At 40.9% G+C, this 17697-nt stretch overlaps 1 protein-coding gene across 1 annotated transcript in view; it reads left to right on the forward strand.

Moving 5' to 3' along the window:
- Positions 1-17697, forward strand: part of LOC114555092 (glutamate receptor ionotropic, delta-2) — a 235516-nt gene that overhangs the window by 57637 nt on the left and 160182 nt on the right. Inside the window, exons 4-5 of the mRNA XM_028577198.1 lie at positions 6108-6281; positions 12228-12389. Coding sequence (XP_028432999.1) covers positions 6108-6281; positions 12228-12389 — 336 coding nt within the window. The remainder of the gene's footprint in view (positions 1-6107; positions 6282-12227; positions 12390-17697) is intronic.

The raw sequence follows: 17697 nt of genomic DNA on the forward strand, positions 1-17697 counted from the left end.
AAAACATATAGATTATTAAAAGCTCAACGGGAGAGGACGCTGGCGCTGGTTATTCGCCGCTTCTCCGTCTGCTATTCTCTTGTGTTTGTTTGTGTTCGCTGTACCCCCTACCTCTGGACAGCCTCTGTACCTCTGGACAGTCTCTCAGCTGGTTCCCAAAGCCGCCTCGGCTCCTTGACCGGACTCTTGCCTCGTCTGTTAGCTGCTAGCTGGCTGCCCCCGTTCACCAAACGCGTGGCGGCTAATCCTAGCTGCTACAGCGGCTAACCCGATTGCTGACCTCCTTCTCACAGGCAACCTCCACCAGATGCGAGCCGCAACCAAGACTAGACATTCCTCTCCTCCTTGTCATGCCGTGGATCATTCTGGCACTCACCTCATTCATCCACCTCTGTGCTCCTAGCCCACGGCTAACCGCTATCACGGAGGTCTCAGTCCCTCCGCTCGGTATCATGTTAAAATATTCAACTGTGCAACTGGTCGAACTCGTCAACTACTCCATTCCATCCTCATCTCTGTCATCAGACAACTTGGACTTCTACGTCGACCCCGTTACATCCACAGAAGCTCTCGCCGCAAGTTTGTTTTCTTCCATCACGGACAATCCATTCCATCCATCTGGTCACCTGCACGCTCTGTCGCACTTGTCCCACGTCATCAGAATGCTTCACCCACTGGTTCACATAGGGCTGAATGCACCGTCAGGCTACACAAAAAACCCGGACTGGATTACAGTGCTTTCCCCACTTCACATACACTTAATCATAATCTCCAATCATTTGCTAATCGGCTCACTGTCCCCCCTCAACTGCAATACCCCCACACCCCACTGACCACACGCACTGCTAACTGGGACAACCTCAGATCTCTCCAGCCTGCCCCCATCCCACCACCCTCTCACCATGCCAACTTTGCCCTCCTCAACACCCGATCGCTCAACAATAAAGCCCCTGCCCTCCATGAACTAATCCTCGACAACACTCTGGACTTCCTTCTGCTCACCGAAACCTGGCAACAACCCAACGACTTCTTCTCCCTCAACCAAGCATCCCCCCCTGGCTACAACTACATCGGCAAACCCCGCCCCTCCCGCCGTGGAGGTGGCCTCGCCGTCATTTTCAATCAGAACTCCCGGATCACAGAACTCACCCTCCCCTCAGTATCATGGTTTGAATATCTCGCCTTCAAAGCGCTTTCCTCCATAACAGTCATCCTCATTTACCTGCCACCTAAACCAAATCCCTCCTTCCTCTCTTATTTTACTGAACTCCTCACACTAGCCTCATCTCTCTCTCCACGTCTGCTGCTACTCGGTGACTTAAACATCCACATGGACTCCCCCACCTGCAAGCTCTCATCAGAATTCAACATTTTACTGGATAACTTCTCTCTCACCCAAAATGTCACATTCCCCACCCATGAAAAAGGACACATCCTCGACCTGGTCTGCTCCACCAACCAACCAGTGCTCGACCTCCATCCATGCCTCTTTCCCCTCTCTGATCACAAACTCATACGGTTCACCATCCCTTCTCCAACCCCACGCCCCCGCCTCCTCAGAGAAATCACCTTCCACAACCTCAAATCTATCAATCCCCACCATCTCTCTGACCTGCTCTCCACCACTCTCCACCTGGACTCAACCCTCACCTCACCTGATGACCTCACAGACCACCTCAACTCCACCTTGTCTACCTCCCTCAACACCCTGGCCCCCCTCAAAACAAAAAACGTCACTTTTAACACCTCTTCACCCTGGTACACACCAGCACTCCGGAAAATGAAACAAACTGGCCGCCAACTTGAACGTCTGACAAAGAAATCATCCCTCACAGTCCTTCATGAAGCCTATAAATCCCATCTCACTGCCTACAAAGATACCCTCATTGCTGCCAAATCTGCCTACCTCTCCACCATCCTCACCGACCCCTGCCAAAACCCCAGAACCCTCTTCTCCACAATGAACAACCTCATCAAGCCTCGGACCAACAGCCTCCTTACCTCTACTCCGGATCTCTGCAACTCATTCCTCCACTTTTTCACTGACAAAATCAACCAATATCCAACCTCCCCTTCCTGTCTAAAACCCTGGAACGCATAGTCGCCTCACAACTACAAACCCATCTTCATGCCAATAACCTATTCAAACCTCTCCAATCTGGTTTTTGCCCCTTCCACAGCACAGAAACCGCTCTCCTCAAAGTCCTCAACGACCTCCTCACCTCTGCTGACGCCGGTTCCCTCAACATCCTCATCCTCCTCGACCTGAGTGCAGCCTTCGATACTGTGAGCCATAACATCTTGCTCACCAGACTCAAAGACCTCGGTACATCATCTCCTCCCGACTGGACTATTGCAACTCACTTCTCCTTGGCATCAGCTCTACCAACATCAACCGATTCCAACTGGTCCAGAACTCAGCCGCCCGCCTCATTACCCGCTCCAAATCCTGGCACCACATCACTCCAGTCCTAAAACAACTCCACTGGCTTCCAATTTCCCACCGGATCACCTACAAAATCCTGGTCCTCACCTACAAAGCCCTCCACCATCTGGCCCCCTCATACCTCACTGACCTCCTCTCCCCCTACCAACCCTCACGATCCCTCAGATCCACCTCAGCCGGTCTCCTCTCCATCCAAAAGTCCAAACTCCGCAGTTTTGGGGACAGAGTCTTCTCCAGAGCAGCTCCCAGGCTCTGGAACTCCCTCCCCCAAGAGATCCGCACCTCTGAGTCCCTCACCATCTTCCAGTCCCACCTCAAGACCCATCTCTTCAACTCTGCCTACCCATAGCCCCCCTGCCCCCCCTCCCTTTTTCATCTGAATCTTGTTTTGTTCTACTTGTTTTGTTATGTTTTTATAATCTATCCTGCCCTGTAAAGCGACTTTGAGTCCATGAAAAGCGCTATATAAATTCAATTTATTATTATTATTATATTAAAAAGACATCATTCATGGATCATTGATGTTTGTTTGACTGCCGATGTTAGAGCTAGCGAACGTTAGCGCACTAACGTTAGCTCGCTGCTAGCGCGCTGCAATCATGCAAAATAAAAAGCAATCCAACAGCACATTATACAACGTAAACAAAGACACATTTTCTTGCGGCGGCCTTTATAAAATGAGCAGTGGTGAAAGTTATTATAGTCCACGGATGTATTAAGAGAAAATTATAATCTAGCTAGTCATGTTATATGGTTATGATGGGAAGTGGAAGTGACTATGCTCTTCTTCTCCGTTTTTTGGTGAATTTCTGTAGCAGAAACAGCGCCGCCTATAGGCCTGGCATATGAAGTAGCGTATTGAGTCATTTGCAAGTGGATTCGTTTGGACGCAACTATTTTTGAAACGAATCCAGGGAAGACGGGTAAAAAAAAGATCTAGGGTCTAAGTCTGATATTTGTGCTGCTGCGCTTTCCCATGGGCTGATAGTTGATGATCTGGCTTTGTTAATCCTTGCTGTAGAGAGCTCAAGCATAACTATGTCTAGAACATTTTATACAATGTGAGTGAGGGGGGAGCCAGTGTTGGGCTATCATTTTTTTGGTTGCAGTTGAGCCGGCTAGCCAAATTTCCCTCTGTCTCCCAAGCAGGTGCAATTTAAAGTCGTCATTAAGTAACAAAACAATCGGATCAGTAGGAATTCGACATCCTATCACATCAGATATAATTGATGTTGTTTTATTCCAAAACTCATGCACCTGTTCACACTCCCAGACCATATCCAGGAAAATGTATTCAGGTTGACAGAACGTGCAATAGGGAGTAGGAATGACTTTAGAGACGTATCTCTTCTGGGGAGTCCAACATGTCCTATATGTTGAAGTGGATATACTGGTGAGATGGCAGATTTTCTCAAGTTGTTACTGTAATAAGTAAGTAAGCCATAATTATCCCATGCTTGTTTTAAAGGTTTAGGTTTAGTTTTTATAAACCAGACTATTCAAAACCAAACTAAACCAGGGAGTTCACATGCTATGTATTTTGGTCTTAATTTAATGTTTTGATTGAAGAAGCTCATGAAAGATTGACAGTAAGGGGCCTGAAGCAAGTTATGGTAGAAGTGAAACATGAAAAAAGAGCAGTTTAATAATCTAAGGTGAATGTCAACTCTACACCAGTAGGCTACCTTCTTTCTCCCAGGACCATTGTGACAAGCGATAAGAGCATGTGTGATTTGAAATGAGTGTGTGTGTGTGTGTGTGTGTGTACTTGTCACATTCATTTAGTCTGTTAAAAGGCTAACAGCTTTTAGAGCATGCCACCACTGAAAGTCACACTGGGTGAAGTCTGTTAAGTTTGTCCTCAGAGAGACAGAGACGAAGAGGCAAACCGAACGTGACAAAGGAAAAAAGATGGACAAACGCCTGTTGAGAGGACAAATCTCAAAATGATCTTTCCCTTTTAAGTTTTGGTGTCTGTGTGTGTACGTTTTTGTATTCCTGTGCATTGGTGCGTTGAGTTTGAGTTTGATCCTTTGAGTGTGGCACTCTGGATAATTCTTGCCTGCCGATGTTTCTTTGCATGCCCTTGACTGCCCGCTGTGAATCTTAATTCTCTTCTGGCCCACAGATCTGCCTTTTTAGCAATTTTCAGCGTTTTCTCTCTGTCCTGCATTTTCTTCTGTTGGCTTTGTAATTCAGTTCCCTTCAGGGGTTTTATGTAAGCAACTGTTTGGTATTTTTGCCATGTTTTACCCCCAAAAGCCAGCAAATAGGCTCCTTACTTGTACTGTTTAGAAAGTAGATACTTCAGAGCACAGGGCATTCATACAAGGTTAAACCTGTTAAATTATTTCAGTTCTTCATGGCATAAATACCCCTTTCTTCTGTTTTGTCTTTTTTATTTTTTTTTATTGAAAAAAGCCCTCCCATTTCACTTACTGTATTTAAGAAAATCGTATTGAATTTGACAGCAGAGGAAAACAAATGTAGAAGCACAATCTTTTTTAACCGTGAATGTGCACCTTTGAGTCTCAAATCCGACATATTTTATTTTAAATATTGAAAACATTTTAATCAGCATCAATTTAATTTGAAGAAAATGCATATTTGTGCCTATCGAACGAGAGCATATATCAGCCTAATTAATTTAGATGAGTATAGCTATACCAATGAAGCATGTATAAAACTACCTCTAATCACCGTTGATCCAGCCTCAATGAACATTAATTACATTCAAATGAAAGCCATTGAGATTAGTCAATGAACCACTGGTACCTATAATATTACCCCTCGCAGTTATCAAGTGTGTGTGTGATGGCTTATTTATTTATGTGCGTGGTCTGCAGGGAGAGTCCCATCCATCCTGTCGTGCGGGCTGCCATGTGCAAATGAAATGGAATCAAAATGGTTTTGCGTGATCAGAAGGCTTAAAAACAATCTCCTAAAAACACATGCACACATACACACAGGTTTACAAACACTGGGTTGTGCACACACAATAATCAGTGCACACATATGCAAAGACAGCAAAGGCTGTCTCAGTTGGTGGCAGTGTTACCGCCACCAGGGATGATAAACGTCAGTTCTCATCTCGTCAACACATGACCCTATGCGCTTGCGGAGGATGGATGGAGATCCAAGGATTGAAAGAGGAAGAGAGATTGTGTCCTAGGGCTAAAATTAGCAATGATTCTTCCCCCAAGGTTTTGCAAGGACATGCAGTGTGCAAACACACATGTATGCACACAACAAACACTCAGACACACACGAACATGCTTTTCACTCTCCTCTCTCCCTCCTTCCATCTGCTGACCTGGACCTTTGGTATTGAAAACTATTTTTGCAGATGGTGTAGACAATGTGTTTTTCACTGCTCAGTGTGGTAAGTAATGGGAAAAGTAGAGCATATATAACATTAGAAACATTACGTTTAACAGGGACTTTTATGAAGTGGTATCCCACCAAGTTTTTGTTTTGGTTACTGTTTGTTGTATATTTCTTGTCAAAAATGTTGTCTGTCATCTGCAACAATAAATTAAGTGACAGAGTTGTTGATTTTCTCTTCTCTCCGTTATTTATTCCCCACTCTCTCCTTTCCTGAACCCTGATCCTTTCTCCACCTATCCCCGCCACAATCTTTCTCCTCTTTCCCCCCTCTCAGGAGATCTCAGACTACGACTTGCAGGAGTTAGTCATGAAGTCGATCGGTCGGCTGACGTTGGTGCGCCAGACGTTCCCTATGCCCCAGAACACAACTCAGCGCTGTGTCAAACACAACCACAGGATTAACACTTCGCTATGTGACCCTAAAAACCCCAAGTCTCACCAGCTAGAGGTGAGTTGTTTTGGTGGTTTGTCTTTTTATTTCTTTAATTTAAAAAATATACCGGTTTTATACTCATACAAGTGTCATAATTAAAGTACTGTAAGCTGTAAGCCACACAAAAATGTAAGAAGCATGTGTGTATTTAGCGGCTATAAGATAGAGTTGTGCCATAAGACTTTTTTGACATACAAATTAGGCTGTGGTAGAAATAGGGCACAGTAGTAGGTAGGAATGGTTGCATAATGTTCCAAAAAAAAAAAAAAAGATCTGTCAACAATATCAGTGCTAGCCAAATACTGTGTTGGCCTGGTCCTTGGCAGGGACGTCACTAGGATTGAAAGACGGGGGGGCTTAGCCCCCAGGCTATGCAAAACTTTCCCTTGCTAAATCTTACTTACAAACATGGTTAGCTTTTAGAATTTGCGTGAATTGTTGCGATCACAACATCGCAAATTCCTGAAAGGACTGATATGTATGTATGTATGTATGTATGTATGTTCATATATAGACTAGCCTACAAAATCTACACACCTATTTAATTCATTACAGCAAATGAATGCAGAAAGTTAAGTTGGTCAGAATATAGCATATATAATAAATATCGTAAAATAATTTAGTTTAGGCTATGCCTTAGTGCCTAGACCTGCCAACAAATGCCTGTTGTTAAAAGAAAACTAAACACCCCACACTTTCTTAGCCCTGTAGACCAGTGGTTCTCAAACTTTTTGACATCAAGGACCCCTATACTGAGAGAAACTAGACCACGGACCCCCATTTGATTAGATTTTGTCCAAGGGTCCCCATTTGATAGGATTTTTGCTTTTAGATTTTTTATTACAAAAAGTCTATGAATGAATCTATGAAACATTGTGTTAATTATGGATGGAATTATAGTGAAAACAAGGACCCCTGGGGATCCCTGGACCCCACTTTGAGAACCATTCCTGCAGACTGACTAACTAACTAACTAAGAAATTTAGTTTTCAGTGACAACATTCTGTGGGGACTGTTAATACTATATAGATAACATGCTATATTAATGGCAAAGAATAGAGAACTTCGGATAGCTAACTAGGTTAGTTATTTCTTGTATTTCACCATAGCCAACTAAAATATCCCTTTATCTTTACCTCAAGTAAACGTAAAGTAAATTTAAGCAAGTAAAAGTCATTAACAACAACTTACAATTTCACTCTGTAACCTATCACTCACTGTGTGTGCAGTACAGTAGCAAGTTCAGACCAAAGAAAGACACCAATGAGACGAGACGGGACGGTATATCATCTTCATAGCCATCGACTCTTTGTACTTCTGTCTAACTTTCGACTTTCCGTTATTTTTGTAGCTGGATATATTATTTGTTGTTTCTAAATATGAATTTGGATAACGCTAGTGATAGTGAGAGGCTTGCTACAGTTGCATTTTGAGTGATAAATCGGCGAAAACGTTTTATTTCTCTGATTTACTGCTTTGTTTTAATGCCGCCAGGCGCTCTTCTCTCTTCAGTCCCTCTCTACCTTGCTCGTCCACATACTGTTAAGTGCACGTTGGCTCGTTGAGCCTCCGTCTCTGCCTTTTCCACCAGCTGACAGTTTGTGAAATATAAAAAAAACAGACAGACTGCAGTGCACGATGACAGAAACAGAATGGTGAAGGAAGATTGATTCTAAGTAGTGAGTGATAGAGTGCACTGTAAAAAAAAAATATCTTTATATGAGCCAGAGTGAATTTCTTATTCCTATCCTGTACAGAGGTGTCAAACGTATTCACATTAATTACTCAGGTAGAAGTATAGATACTAGGGTTTAAAAAGACTTCTGTAGAAGTATCAACTCAAGCTTTTTACTGAAGTAAAAGGGTAAAAGTACTGGTTTTAAAACTACTTAAAGTATAAAAGTAATATCAATATGCTTTGTCAAATTAGACGGCGAGTTTTGGAAACAATTAGCTCGTGGCACTCGGGTGCGCAGAGCTTGCAGCGCATTCTAAAGGAGCCGTTTTTGCATCCAACCATTTCGAAAAATTCTTCCAGGTACGGCCAGGGATGTAGAAGGGTTGGCTGGTCTTCCTGGCTACCAACATCCTCGCTGGTGCTTGGTTGGGACTTGGTTGGGTCTCTGCCACGGACATTTTCGTACTAGGCTACATACTGCTATTTCCTTGCTGGGGTGTGACGTGATTTGTGTCATGTGCAGGTGCGATGGATCACGTTCAAACCGATAGGGTGTCGGAATGGTATATGTTTATACTTCTCATCCAACCACAATCAAATTTACTCTATTTGGATGGAGCGATTTATCTGGATAGGTTTTTTTGACGACAAGCCGGAAGGAAAACAAGCCGAACTGAACAAGGCAAAATGTAAGGAGTAGAAAGTACAGATAATTGCATGAAAATGTAAGGAGTAGAAGTAAAAAGTCTGCTGTAAAATAATTACTCCAGTAAAGTATAAAATTTCTACTTAAGTATACCTCTGATCCTGTACTATACGTAAGTTTAATTGTTGTTGAACATGCAACACAAAACCTTGACATACAGAGACAAAAAAAGACAACACTTAACTTTGGCACATACAGTAAGAGAACCATCATGCATTCAACAGTACTGATGTGTTATACGCATGTGTTTAAAAATTCTGTACATGCGCACATCTTCTGAAATACTCTCAAATGTTTGTTGACACACTGCTCTCTGGGTTTTCATTTCAAATATTTCAAAAGTCAAAGTCCCAAACTAGTTATGCATTTAAAAGCTGCTCTGGCGCTCCATTTCTGTCTTTTAAACCGCTCCCAGTGTTTAGTTTGACATTTCAACATGTCTCCCAATCTGAAAGCTTCCCATTACACCAGGCTTGCTGATTTGACATTGCTTCAGCTTGTACCTGTGAGTTTTTTTTACCTGGAACATTAATCATTTAAAAAAAAGCTGGCTCACCCCACTATATGTGTTTATCTCAAACCACACCATTTAGCTGACAGTATGGTCATTGAAAACTCGGTGACATTTTCTTTTCTCAACACTTCACATTTTCTTTACTTTACTAATATGTCCCCCAGGGTGGCAATATGTGCACAATGATTGCCCCTTTTTTGTGTATGTAATTCATCAAGCTTCCATCAAATAGAGTGAAGAAAAGGGAACACACTCTTATTTATGTGTCAAGACAAAAATATGAAATTGAATTAATGTGCTGTTGATTTATGTGGAGGCATAAGACCCTGGGGGAACACATTTGGTGAAAGTTAGAAATAAAAACAGAAACGTGGTCTTAATGTTGATGTGGATGTCTTCCTTTCAAGACTGTTTCGTTCTAGGCTTTCACCCACTGTAATCAGTGAATGGACATGTTTATTTGTTTTTTAATCAAATGAAATAGAATAATATGAAAAAACTAAACAAGAAAATGCCCAGGGTTAAAAACCAGCTAAATATGTACATGTTTTTTTTTTTATTCTATCTAAAAGGTTGATTAAAGCCTAGAGTTGGTTTGAGCCTTGCCGTTTGCAAAATAGACATTGTTAACTCCTGGAGGCCCTGAAGCGTTCAATAATGCACGCAATTAAATCTTGCCTTGTATCCTAAAATGAATCAAGTTCTTCTCAAATGTAAATAGCTATCATTAAGAATCAAGCCCTTTCAACATTTTCATTATTTGTTGGGTAGAATCCAATCTTATGTGTTCATTCTACTGTGGAGGGGCAAGGAGGACGCGCATGTGTTTATGTACGTGTGTGCATGTGAGTGTAACTCATTTCAGCCAAGGACAATGTGTTTTTGAGAGTGAGAGCAAAAAAACCATTGCTGTTCGTGCACAATTCAAACACCCTGTACAAATGGTGCAGTTTAAAATCCTCTGTGTATGAGTGAGTGAGTGAGTGAGTGAGTGAATGAGGGTGGGTGGGTGGGTGGTTGAATGTGTGAGAGGAAATCAAGGAGGGGATAGAAAGACTCAGAGAGTGTGAGAGAGAGAGAGAGAGAGAGAGAGAGCGAGAAAGAGAAAGAGACACACACAGAGGAAGCCGATCAGCTCAGTGGTCAGAGAGTGGCCCAGAAGCCCAATTTCACACTGCACTGAAGCACATCAACTTAGGCTGACCACACACACACACACACACACACACACGCATGCACACACACACACACACACACACACACACACACACACACACACACACACACACACACACACACACACGCTTGCTTGGAGTGCAGAACCCACTGATCATTAAAGCTCCCTATAGAGCAGTAGATTTTCACTTTAATTTTCGGAGAAAAAGCAATAGGCACGGAGACAGTGAGACAGATTGATAGATGGACAAAGAGAGCAAGTGAAAGACTGAGACAAAACTGTGAGAGCAAGGATACTTCGAAAGAAAGTGAGAGAAAAGTTAGATGTAAGATTAACTTGATGCTAGTTTTTCTTTTGTCCTGTCTGCTATTTGACATACAAGGAGCATTTTGTCAACTTATCATCTCTCAAAGTGTAATGGAAAAGCTGACATTGCCACTTGGTTCCCTTACATTTTAGAATAGCATGTTGAAAGGAAAGTGATAGACTGAACAAGCTACCCCGCTCAGACATCGTTGAGTGTACTGTGCGTGTGTACTGAATTAATCTTTGAGTCTACATCTCTGCTGTTTAAAAAATATCCAAAAAGTTTAATGTTGCCAGACCTTAGACTCCAACTTCAATAATTTACGATGTATTGCATTTTTTGTTCCATGGTTATTGGGAGTAATTGCAATATCTTGATTAGAATGGAATGTGTGAAATGTTTCTAATAACCCTTTCTCCATAGATTGATTTAATCGTGCAACTGTAACCACAACACTGACATTTGTTTTTGGCTTTGTAAATACTGTATAACATCAGCATGAGTGGTTACTGTTTCTGGAAACCTGAACAGAGTGGAAAGGCCAAAACAAATGTGAAAAAAATATTGTACCTGCCAAAGTGACTTCTTGATAACAGGGTTTTTCATACTCTGTTAATGACCTTACTCCAATCAAGAGCATGGGAAGAAGATATTAACATATACATATTAATAATAATATTATTATTTATTTTATAAAGGCAAATATAAATGTTTGCTTTAATGGCAAATATGCAAAATAAGCTTTATCATTAACAGGCATGTCAGTAGAAATTCTGAGATTAATTTCCGTGTGTGTGTGTGTGTGTGTGTAACCTCATATATAATGTGTATATAATGTACCGTCATACTTTATGATTGATGATTTACCATTTCTAAATTAATTATTACATAATTTACAAACCAGTTATTTACGAGTTATTAATGGTTCAAAACATCCTTGAGAAAGTGCCTTTCAATCTCATTTATAAATGCTTTGTGAGGCATAGATAGTTCTTATTAGATGAGGTCACACAAAATACTTAACTAACAACTAGTAAATGCTTTATAACTACCTGAATTAATCATGAATTGCAGTATTAATAAGTGTTTATAAAACATATATTAACATTCTAACTGACTATTAGTGCATGTTTAAATCATATGTGTAAATACATGTATAAATTGTACATCTAAATTGTTTGGTAATCATTTACTTACACGTTCTTAATGATATTGTGAACCATTGACAATTCCTAAATAACTGGTTTGTAATTCATGTTAAACCTAATTTAGAAATGTTGAAGCCATCATTCATAAAGTATGAAAATGCAATTATTAAACACATTATAGATGAGCTTATTAATCAGGAATAAAATATGGATAATTGTTTATGAATACAATACTAATGTGTAATAATGTAAGAACAATGCTTTATAAATGATGAATTAAGTATTCACTGATACTTAACTAATGCTTCATAGTGTGTAGCTATTATAGAGTGTTACCAGAGCGGTACAGTACAATACATACAGTAAAATGTCTGCATTTATTCTGTAACTGTCTCATTTTCTCTATGCCTTTGTTATTTCTTTCTCTTTAGATTACCAACCGCTACATCTATGATACGGTGTTGCTGCTGGCCAACACCTTCCATAGAAAGCTGGAGGATAGGAAGTGGCACAGCATGGCCAGTCTGAGCTGCATCAGGAAGAACTCCAAACCGTGGCAGGGAGGCAAGAGCATGCTGGATACTGTCAAAAAGGTAGTGGAATGCAGAAGAAAACACACACACTGTTCCAGTCTTGCAGGAAGGTATTCAACCACAGTGAGGTGGTTGCTTTAACACACGCACACACACACACACACACACACACACACACACACACACACACACACACACTATACGTGTATGTACCCTGAAATGTAGAACATGGGCTAATATAAAAAGGTCTGCTCAATAGAATTATCCAGATATGTATTGGTATGGACACACATGGTGACACACATCCATGCGCATTACAATACTCTCAGAAAACATCCTGACAAGGTAGGCATACAGTTTTGCTCAATTGTCAACATTTTGTCTGTTATGTGTTTCCTTACTTTGTCAGCCTTCTTTAACTGGTGACTGTTGTGGACAGGTAATAAAACCCAGTAACTGCCCCAATTATCTAACCTGACTCCGCCAGATGGATTGCTCGGCATATCCATCTGGGAACTTTCCGTTGGAGAACTTTTAGGAAGGGGCGGAAATACTGGTTAGCTGATTGGATGAACCATCTGTCTATCACCTATGTTGGTGATAGACGGGCCAAATCAACCAATCAGATCCACGAAGCGTATGAAAATACAACCACAAGCCCGCCCCTGCTGCTGCAGGCAAAGCATAGCTTGGTAGCTCAGCATGCAAGCAACATTTCGGTAGAGGATATTTGCCGTTTGTGTAACGAGAATTTAGGAATAAAAGGCACCATTTCAGGTTCCCGGACCATATTCCAAAAGAAGGATCCAAGAGAAAAAAGCATTAGCGAGCGGCTAACAGAATTAGGGCTACCGCTGTCTGAAAATACTGGTTAGCTGATTGGATAAACCATCTGTCTATCACCACCTAACCCACCTCAAAACCAACGCTGATTGGCCCTGTCGTTTGGCTAACGGCTCCAAATTTTCTCTATCTCAAGATGCCAGACTGATCTGCGAGGGGAAAACTGGAGCTTGCAAGATCAGGACTATGGAGGAAATATTTATTCATAATTCAAATTGAAAGTCCAAAGAGAAATTGAAAGTCCAAAGGGAAAACAAAGCGAGATCAAATTAAAAATATTATTATTTTCAAAATTTTCCATTTGGCTTTGGGTTAACCCTAATAGCGCGGACACGCACCTCACACCGCGCGCACCACCCGGAGAAAAAAGTGAGAGAAAGAAAAAGGAGAGGTCGCAGTTCGGACGATGACTATCCGGTTGAGATTGTGTGTGTTTGCGTCCTCGAGATCTGACCACACACAAACACACGTAAGCAGAGCTACCCACACCCATGTTTCTACTGTTGCTTAATTAAATATAACATCAAAAGAGAGAAGTTGTCTGAGTCGTGTTTTAAACAGACACACCTGGGGCGAAGTTGGGAACCAGAATCAGCTTTAAATCCAGTCCTAATCTAGTCCTCACTAACACGGGCCCAATTATAGTAACTACATGAAAACTTCACGGTTGTTGCATGAAATGTGGTTTGTGTTTAGCTTACATCATCATTTTCTATCATGTGAAACAAGACCCAGCCTAGTGGTGAATCTGCAGACAGATGCTTAACAGTGTGCTCCTCAGCAGTAAGCTCCCCCTGCTGCTCATAAGGTGCCTCTGCATCCCTTTGGTTTCAGACCCTCCCACCAGCCTTTGGGCCACGCCTCCTCATTTACATTGACATGTGTCAAGTCCAAATGAAAAGGCAATGTTAAATGGAAATTCAAAAGCCAAATATTAAATAAAAATTAAAATCCAATGTTAAATTGAAATTCAAAAGCCAAATGAAAATTAAAATCCAATGTTAAATTGAAATTCAAAAGCCAAATATTAAATGAAAACTAAAATCCAATGTTAAATTGAAATTCAAAAGCCAAATGAAAATTAAAATCCAATGTTAAATTGAAATTCAAAAGCCAAATATTAAATGAAAATTAAAATCCAATGTTAAATTGAAATTCAAAAGCCAAATGAAAATTAAAATCCAATGTTAAATTGAAATTCAAAAGCCAAATATTAAATTAAAATTAAAAGCCAATGATAAATTGAAATTCAAAAGCCAAATATTAAATTCAAAAGCCAAAGCCAAATGGAAAATTTAAAAAATAATAATATTTTTAATTTGATCTCGCTTTGTTTTCCCTTTGGACTTTCAATTTCTCTTTGGACTTTCAATTTGAATTATGAATAAATATTTCCTCCATACCAGGACGGTCTCACGAGGCTACCAATTATCTTCATGAACACAGAATCTCGGGCATAGAGTGAACATGTATGAAAGACTAGATTCTCCATAATTACCTTAGATTGACAAAAATCTACTTAGACAAAATTATAGTATACAAACCTTTACTACATCATCTCCATGGCTCATATAGTGTGTTCCTAAATATTTATTAGACAAAAAAGTAATCAGACTACAGCAATGCTGAACCAGCACACACTCACTATTGTGTACAAACAGAGGTATGCAACAAAGAGTCCTTTTGAAAAAACTAAAAAAAACACTATAAGCGACCAATACAATCTGATTTACACTATACAACCAACTACACTATAAATCCTCCCCATTCCTTGATTTATATTTGTTGTTGATATCTCAATCTACGGTGGCCGAGACGGTTCAACACAAATACAAAAGCTACAACACAAACATAAAAGCCACAACACAACTGTTCTATATTTATGAAGTTACCTCTCTTTCTGAAACGGACCCCGTCCGCTGGCTCTGTTTGTCAACAACACACTCACTTCTGTTGTCACTTATGTATTTGTGTTGTGGCTTTTGTATTTGTGTTGTAGCTTTTGTGTTTGTGTTGTGGCTTTTGTATTTGTGTTGTAGCTTTTGTGTTTGTGTTGTGGCTTTTGTATTTGTGTTGTAGCTTTTGTGTTTGTGTTGTGGCTTTTGTATTTGGGTTGAATCGTCTTGGCCACCGTATAAATCACCCAAAGTCACCTGACTCTAATCTCAGTTTGTGGACCGTCCATCTGTTTCATCAGCATCCTGCTGTGCTCTACCGCTGTGTGATGCTTGTAGGTCAGTGCATGCCAGTTTGAAAATTGTTCATAAATACTTATTATTAAAAAAAGAAAAGAAAAATAAGTTATTCTCAATATATCTTCCAAAAATGAAGAAAGCAGAAAGCCTCTTTGTGTGAGTTTGGAGCTGAGGCTTGATTACAACCGTTGAAAGAGAAAAGCATACCATAACTCATCCCACTCTAACCCAACTATTATTATTATTATTATTATTTTTAAATGTGTCTCGTGTATCTCTAGTGGGAGCATATATTTGCATTTCAAGACAATGTGCTCATTACATGAAATTTGGGGGACCAGGCCCTATTGTTCCTGAGCTAAGACACTCTAGTTGACACAGCAAGATGCAGTCACTGCTAAATTCCCTTAACTAAATTACCCTCCAGGGATGAAGCATGACATGGAGGAGACTTTAAAGGTGCAATATGTAATACTGGCAGGTAGCGTTTAAAATAGTTACTGCAGTCCAAATTCAAAATACTGGAGAGTCGTCTCCCCCGCCCCCTCCTCCCCAGACTCGAAGTTCACGGAGGTTGCCAGGCTGAGACGGCAGCATCCACAACAATGTTGCTAGATGCTTGTCTCACACAGCCAGACATTACTTCACAGCACAGCGGAGTAGCTAACATTAGATGCTGGCTATATTGACAGTCATAAAAGTCCGTGCTCATGCAGAGCTCTGTACCCAACTGACAGACACACTTTTTTGGCTTAGAATTACAGTAGGAACCTCTAAAACCCCACAACCTCGCCGTCCTCTCCACACGCCAGACAGACACACTTCCTCGGCTTAGAATTACCATAGGAACCGCTAAAAATACCACTACCTTGCCATCCTTTTCCACCTGACTGAAATACACACTTTATTGGCTTAGAATTACGGCAACATCGCTAAACACACTGCAAACTCTTGGTCCCAATTTACAGCCCCCCTCTTTTGGCTTCAAATAACTCACAGTTGTCGGCTACGGCCGCTGAACAGGCTACACGTTGTTAGCAGCCGTGGCCCGCTTGCCTGGTCCTCCGGTAATGTTAGCAGGGTTAGCATGGCGGCGTTAGCCAGGACCCGTCGGGATCTGTGCTAAATTAGCCTGAAGCTAATGCTTACCTGTTCAGGAGGAAATTAGCCATCTCTGCGTCCTTTTGGGCTCCAAACTGTCTCCATCTTTCAAATACATCTCCAATATTCACCCGTGGTTTGTTACGTCTCTGGTCATGCAGCTGTTAGAAACATGATGTTTTTTTTTTGTCGGGTAGAATCTATCTCCGTTGATCCCGTTTGTTTGTTTGCTGCTTCCATGGCTGTACTACAGCTGTAGTGCGCTGGGTTTACGTTTTTCCAGGTATATCTGGCAACCCGGCCTGGCTGTCAAACTGGGCACTTGATAACAACACAACAGGCCAAAACACAAACAGAAATTCCGTCACGGAATGGAAATTTCAAAAGGAGAAAATACTGGCAATAGCATTGTTGTCAGAAAAGATAGTATTTCAACTTAGCATGTTTCCTTAATATCTGATGATGCATTGGGGTCATTTTTGGATTTATTACAGTAAATATATTACATATTGGACCTTTAAATAAGTGTAGCATTTTTGCATTGTTCTTATCACATAGAACTCCAATTTTTGTTTGCTTTGACTGAAACGTTTCTCCCTTCTCATTGAGATTGATTTGTTTAAAATGGGGACAGTGCATATGGATGAACATTTTTGTAAATATGCAAGCTTAGACTAATTAACGTCTTTAGTCCCTTTGGCAGGTTGATGTTAAGTTCCAACATAAAAAACTCAATCCTTCTGAGCTCAGTAAACTTCATGAATTCAAATGATTGCATACCTTAAAAAAAGCACATGCATCAATCAGCAACTTTTGCTCAGTTCCTGAAGAGTAGACTTTTGGGAGATAGAGGAGTTCATCCTGCAGCTGTGATTTTATGAATCTTTGCATTTCACCTTGAGTTTAGGCTGGGGTTTGGCAACACTTTCATCACTGTTAAATCCAATTGGATCAATGCCCTCTGTTTTGATATCAATAAAAAAACTACTCCAGGGATGGCAGTTTGACTGAATGATGAAGCCAAGTGAAATGCTAATTTGGGATTAGTGTCAGACAATAATAAATGTGGTGCAATGGCTTTCATATCTATCTCTGCATTTCACCTTGAGATCAGGCTGGGGTTTGGCAACACTTTCATCAGCAGCCCCGGCTGTTAAACCAACCCTGATGGCTGTCTCAACAGAGCTGTGTTAAAGAGCCCTAGGCTGTAATAGAGTTGAGTTCAGCAG

The sequence above is a fragment of the Perca flavescens genome, chromosome 5 (genome assembly GCF_004354835.1).
Source record: "Perca flavescens isolate YP-PL-M2 chromosome 5, PFLA_1.0, whole genome shotgun sequence".
Taxonomy (NCBI): Eukaryota; Metazoa; Chordata; class Actinopteri; order Perciformes; family Percidae; genus Perca; species Perca flavescens.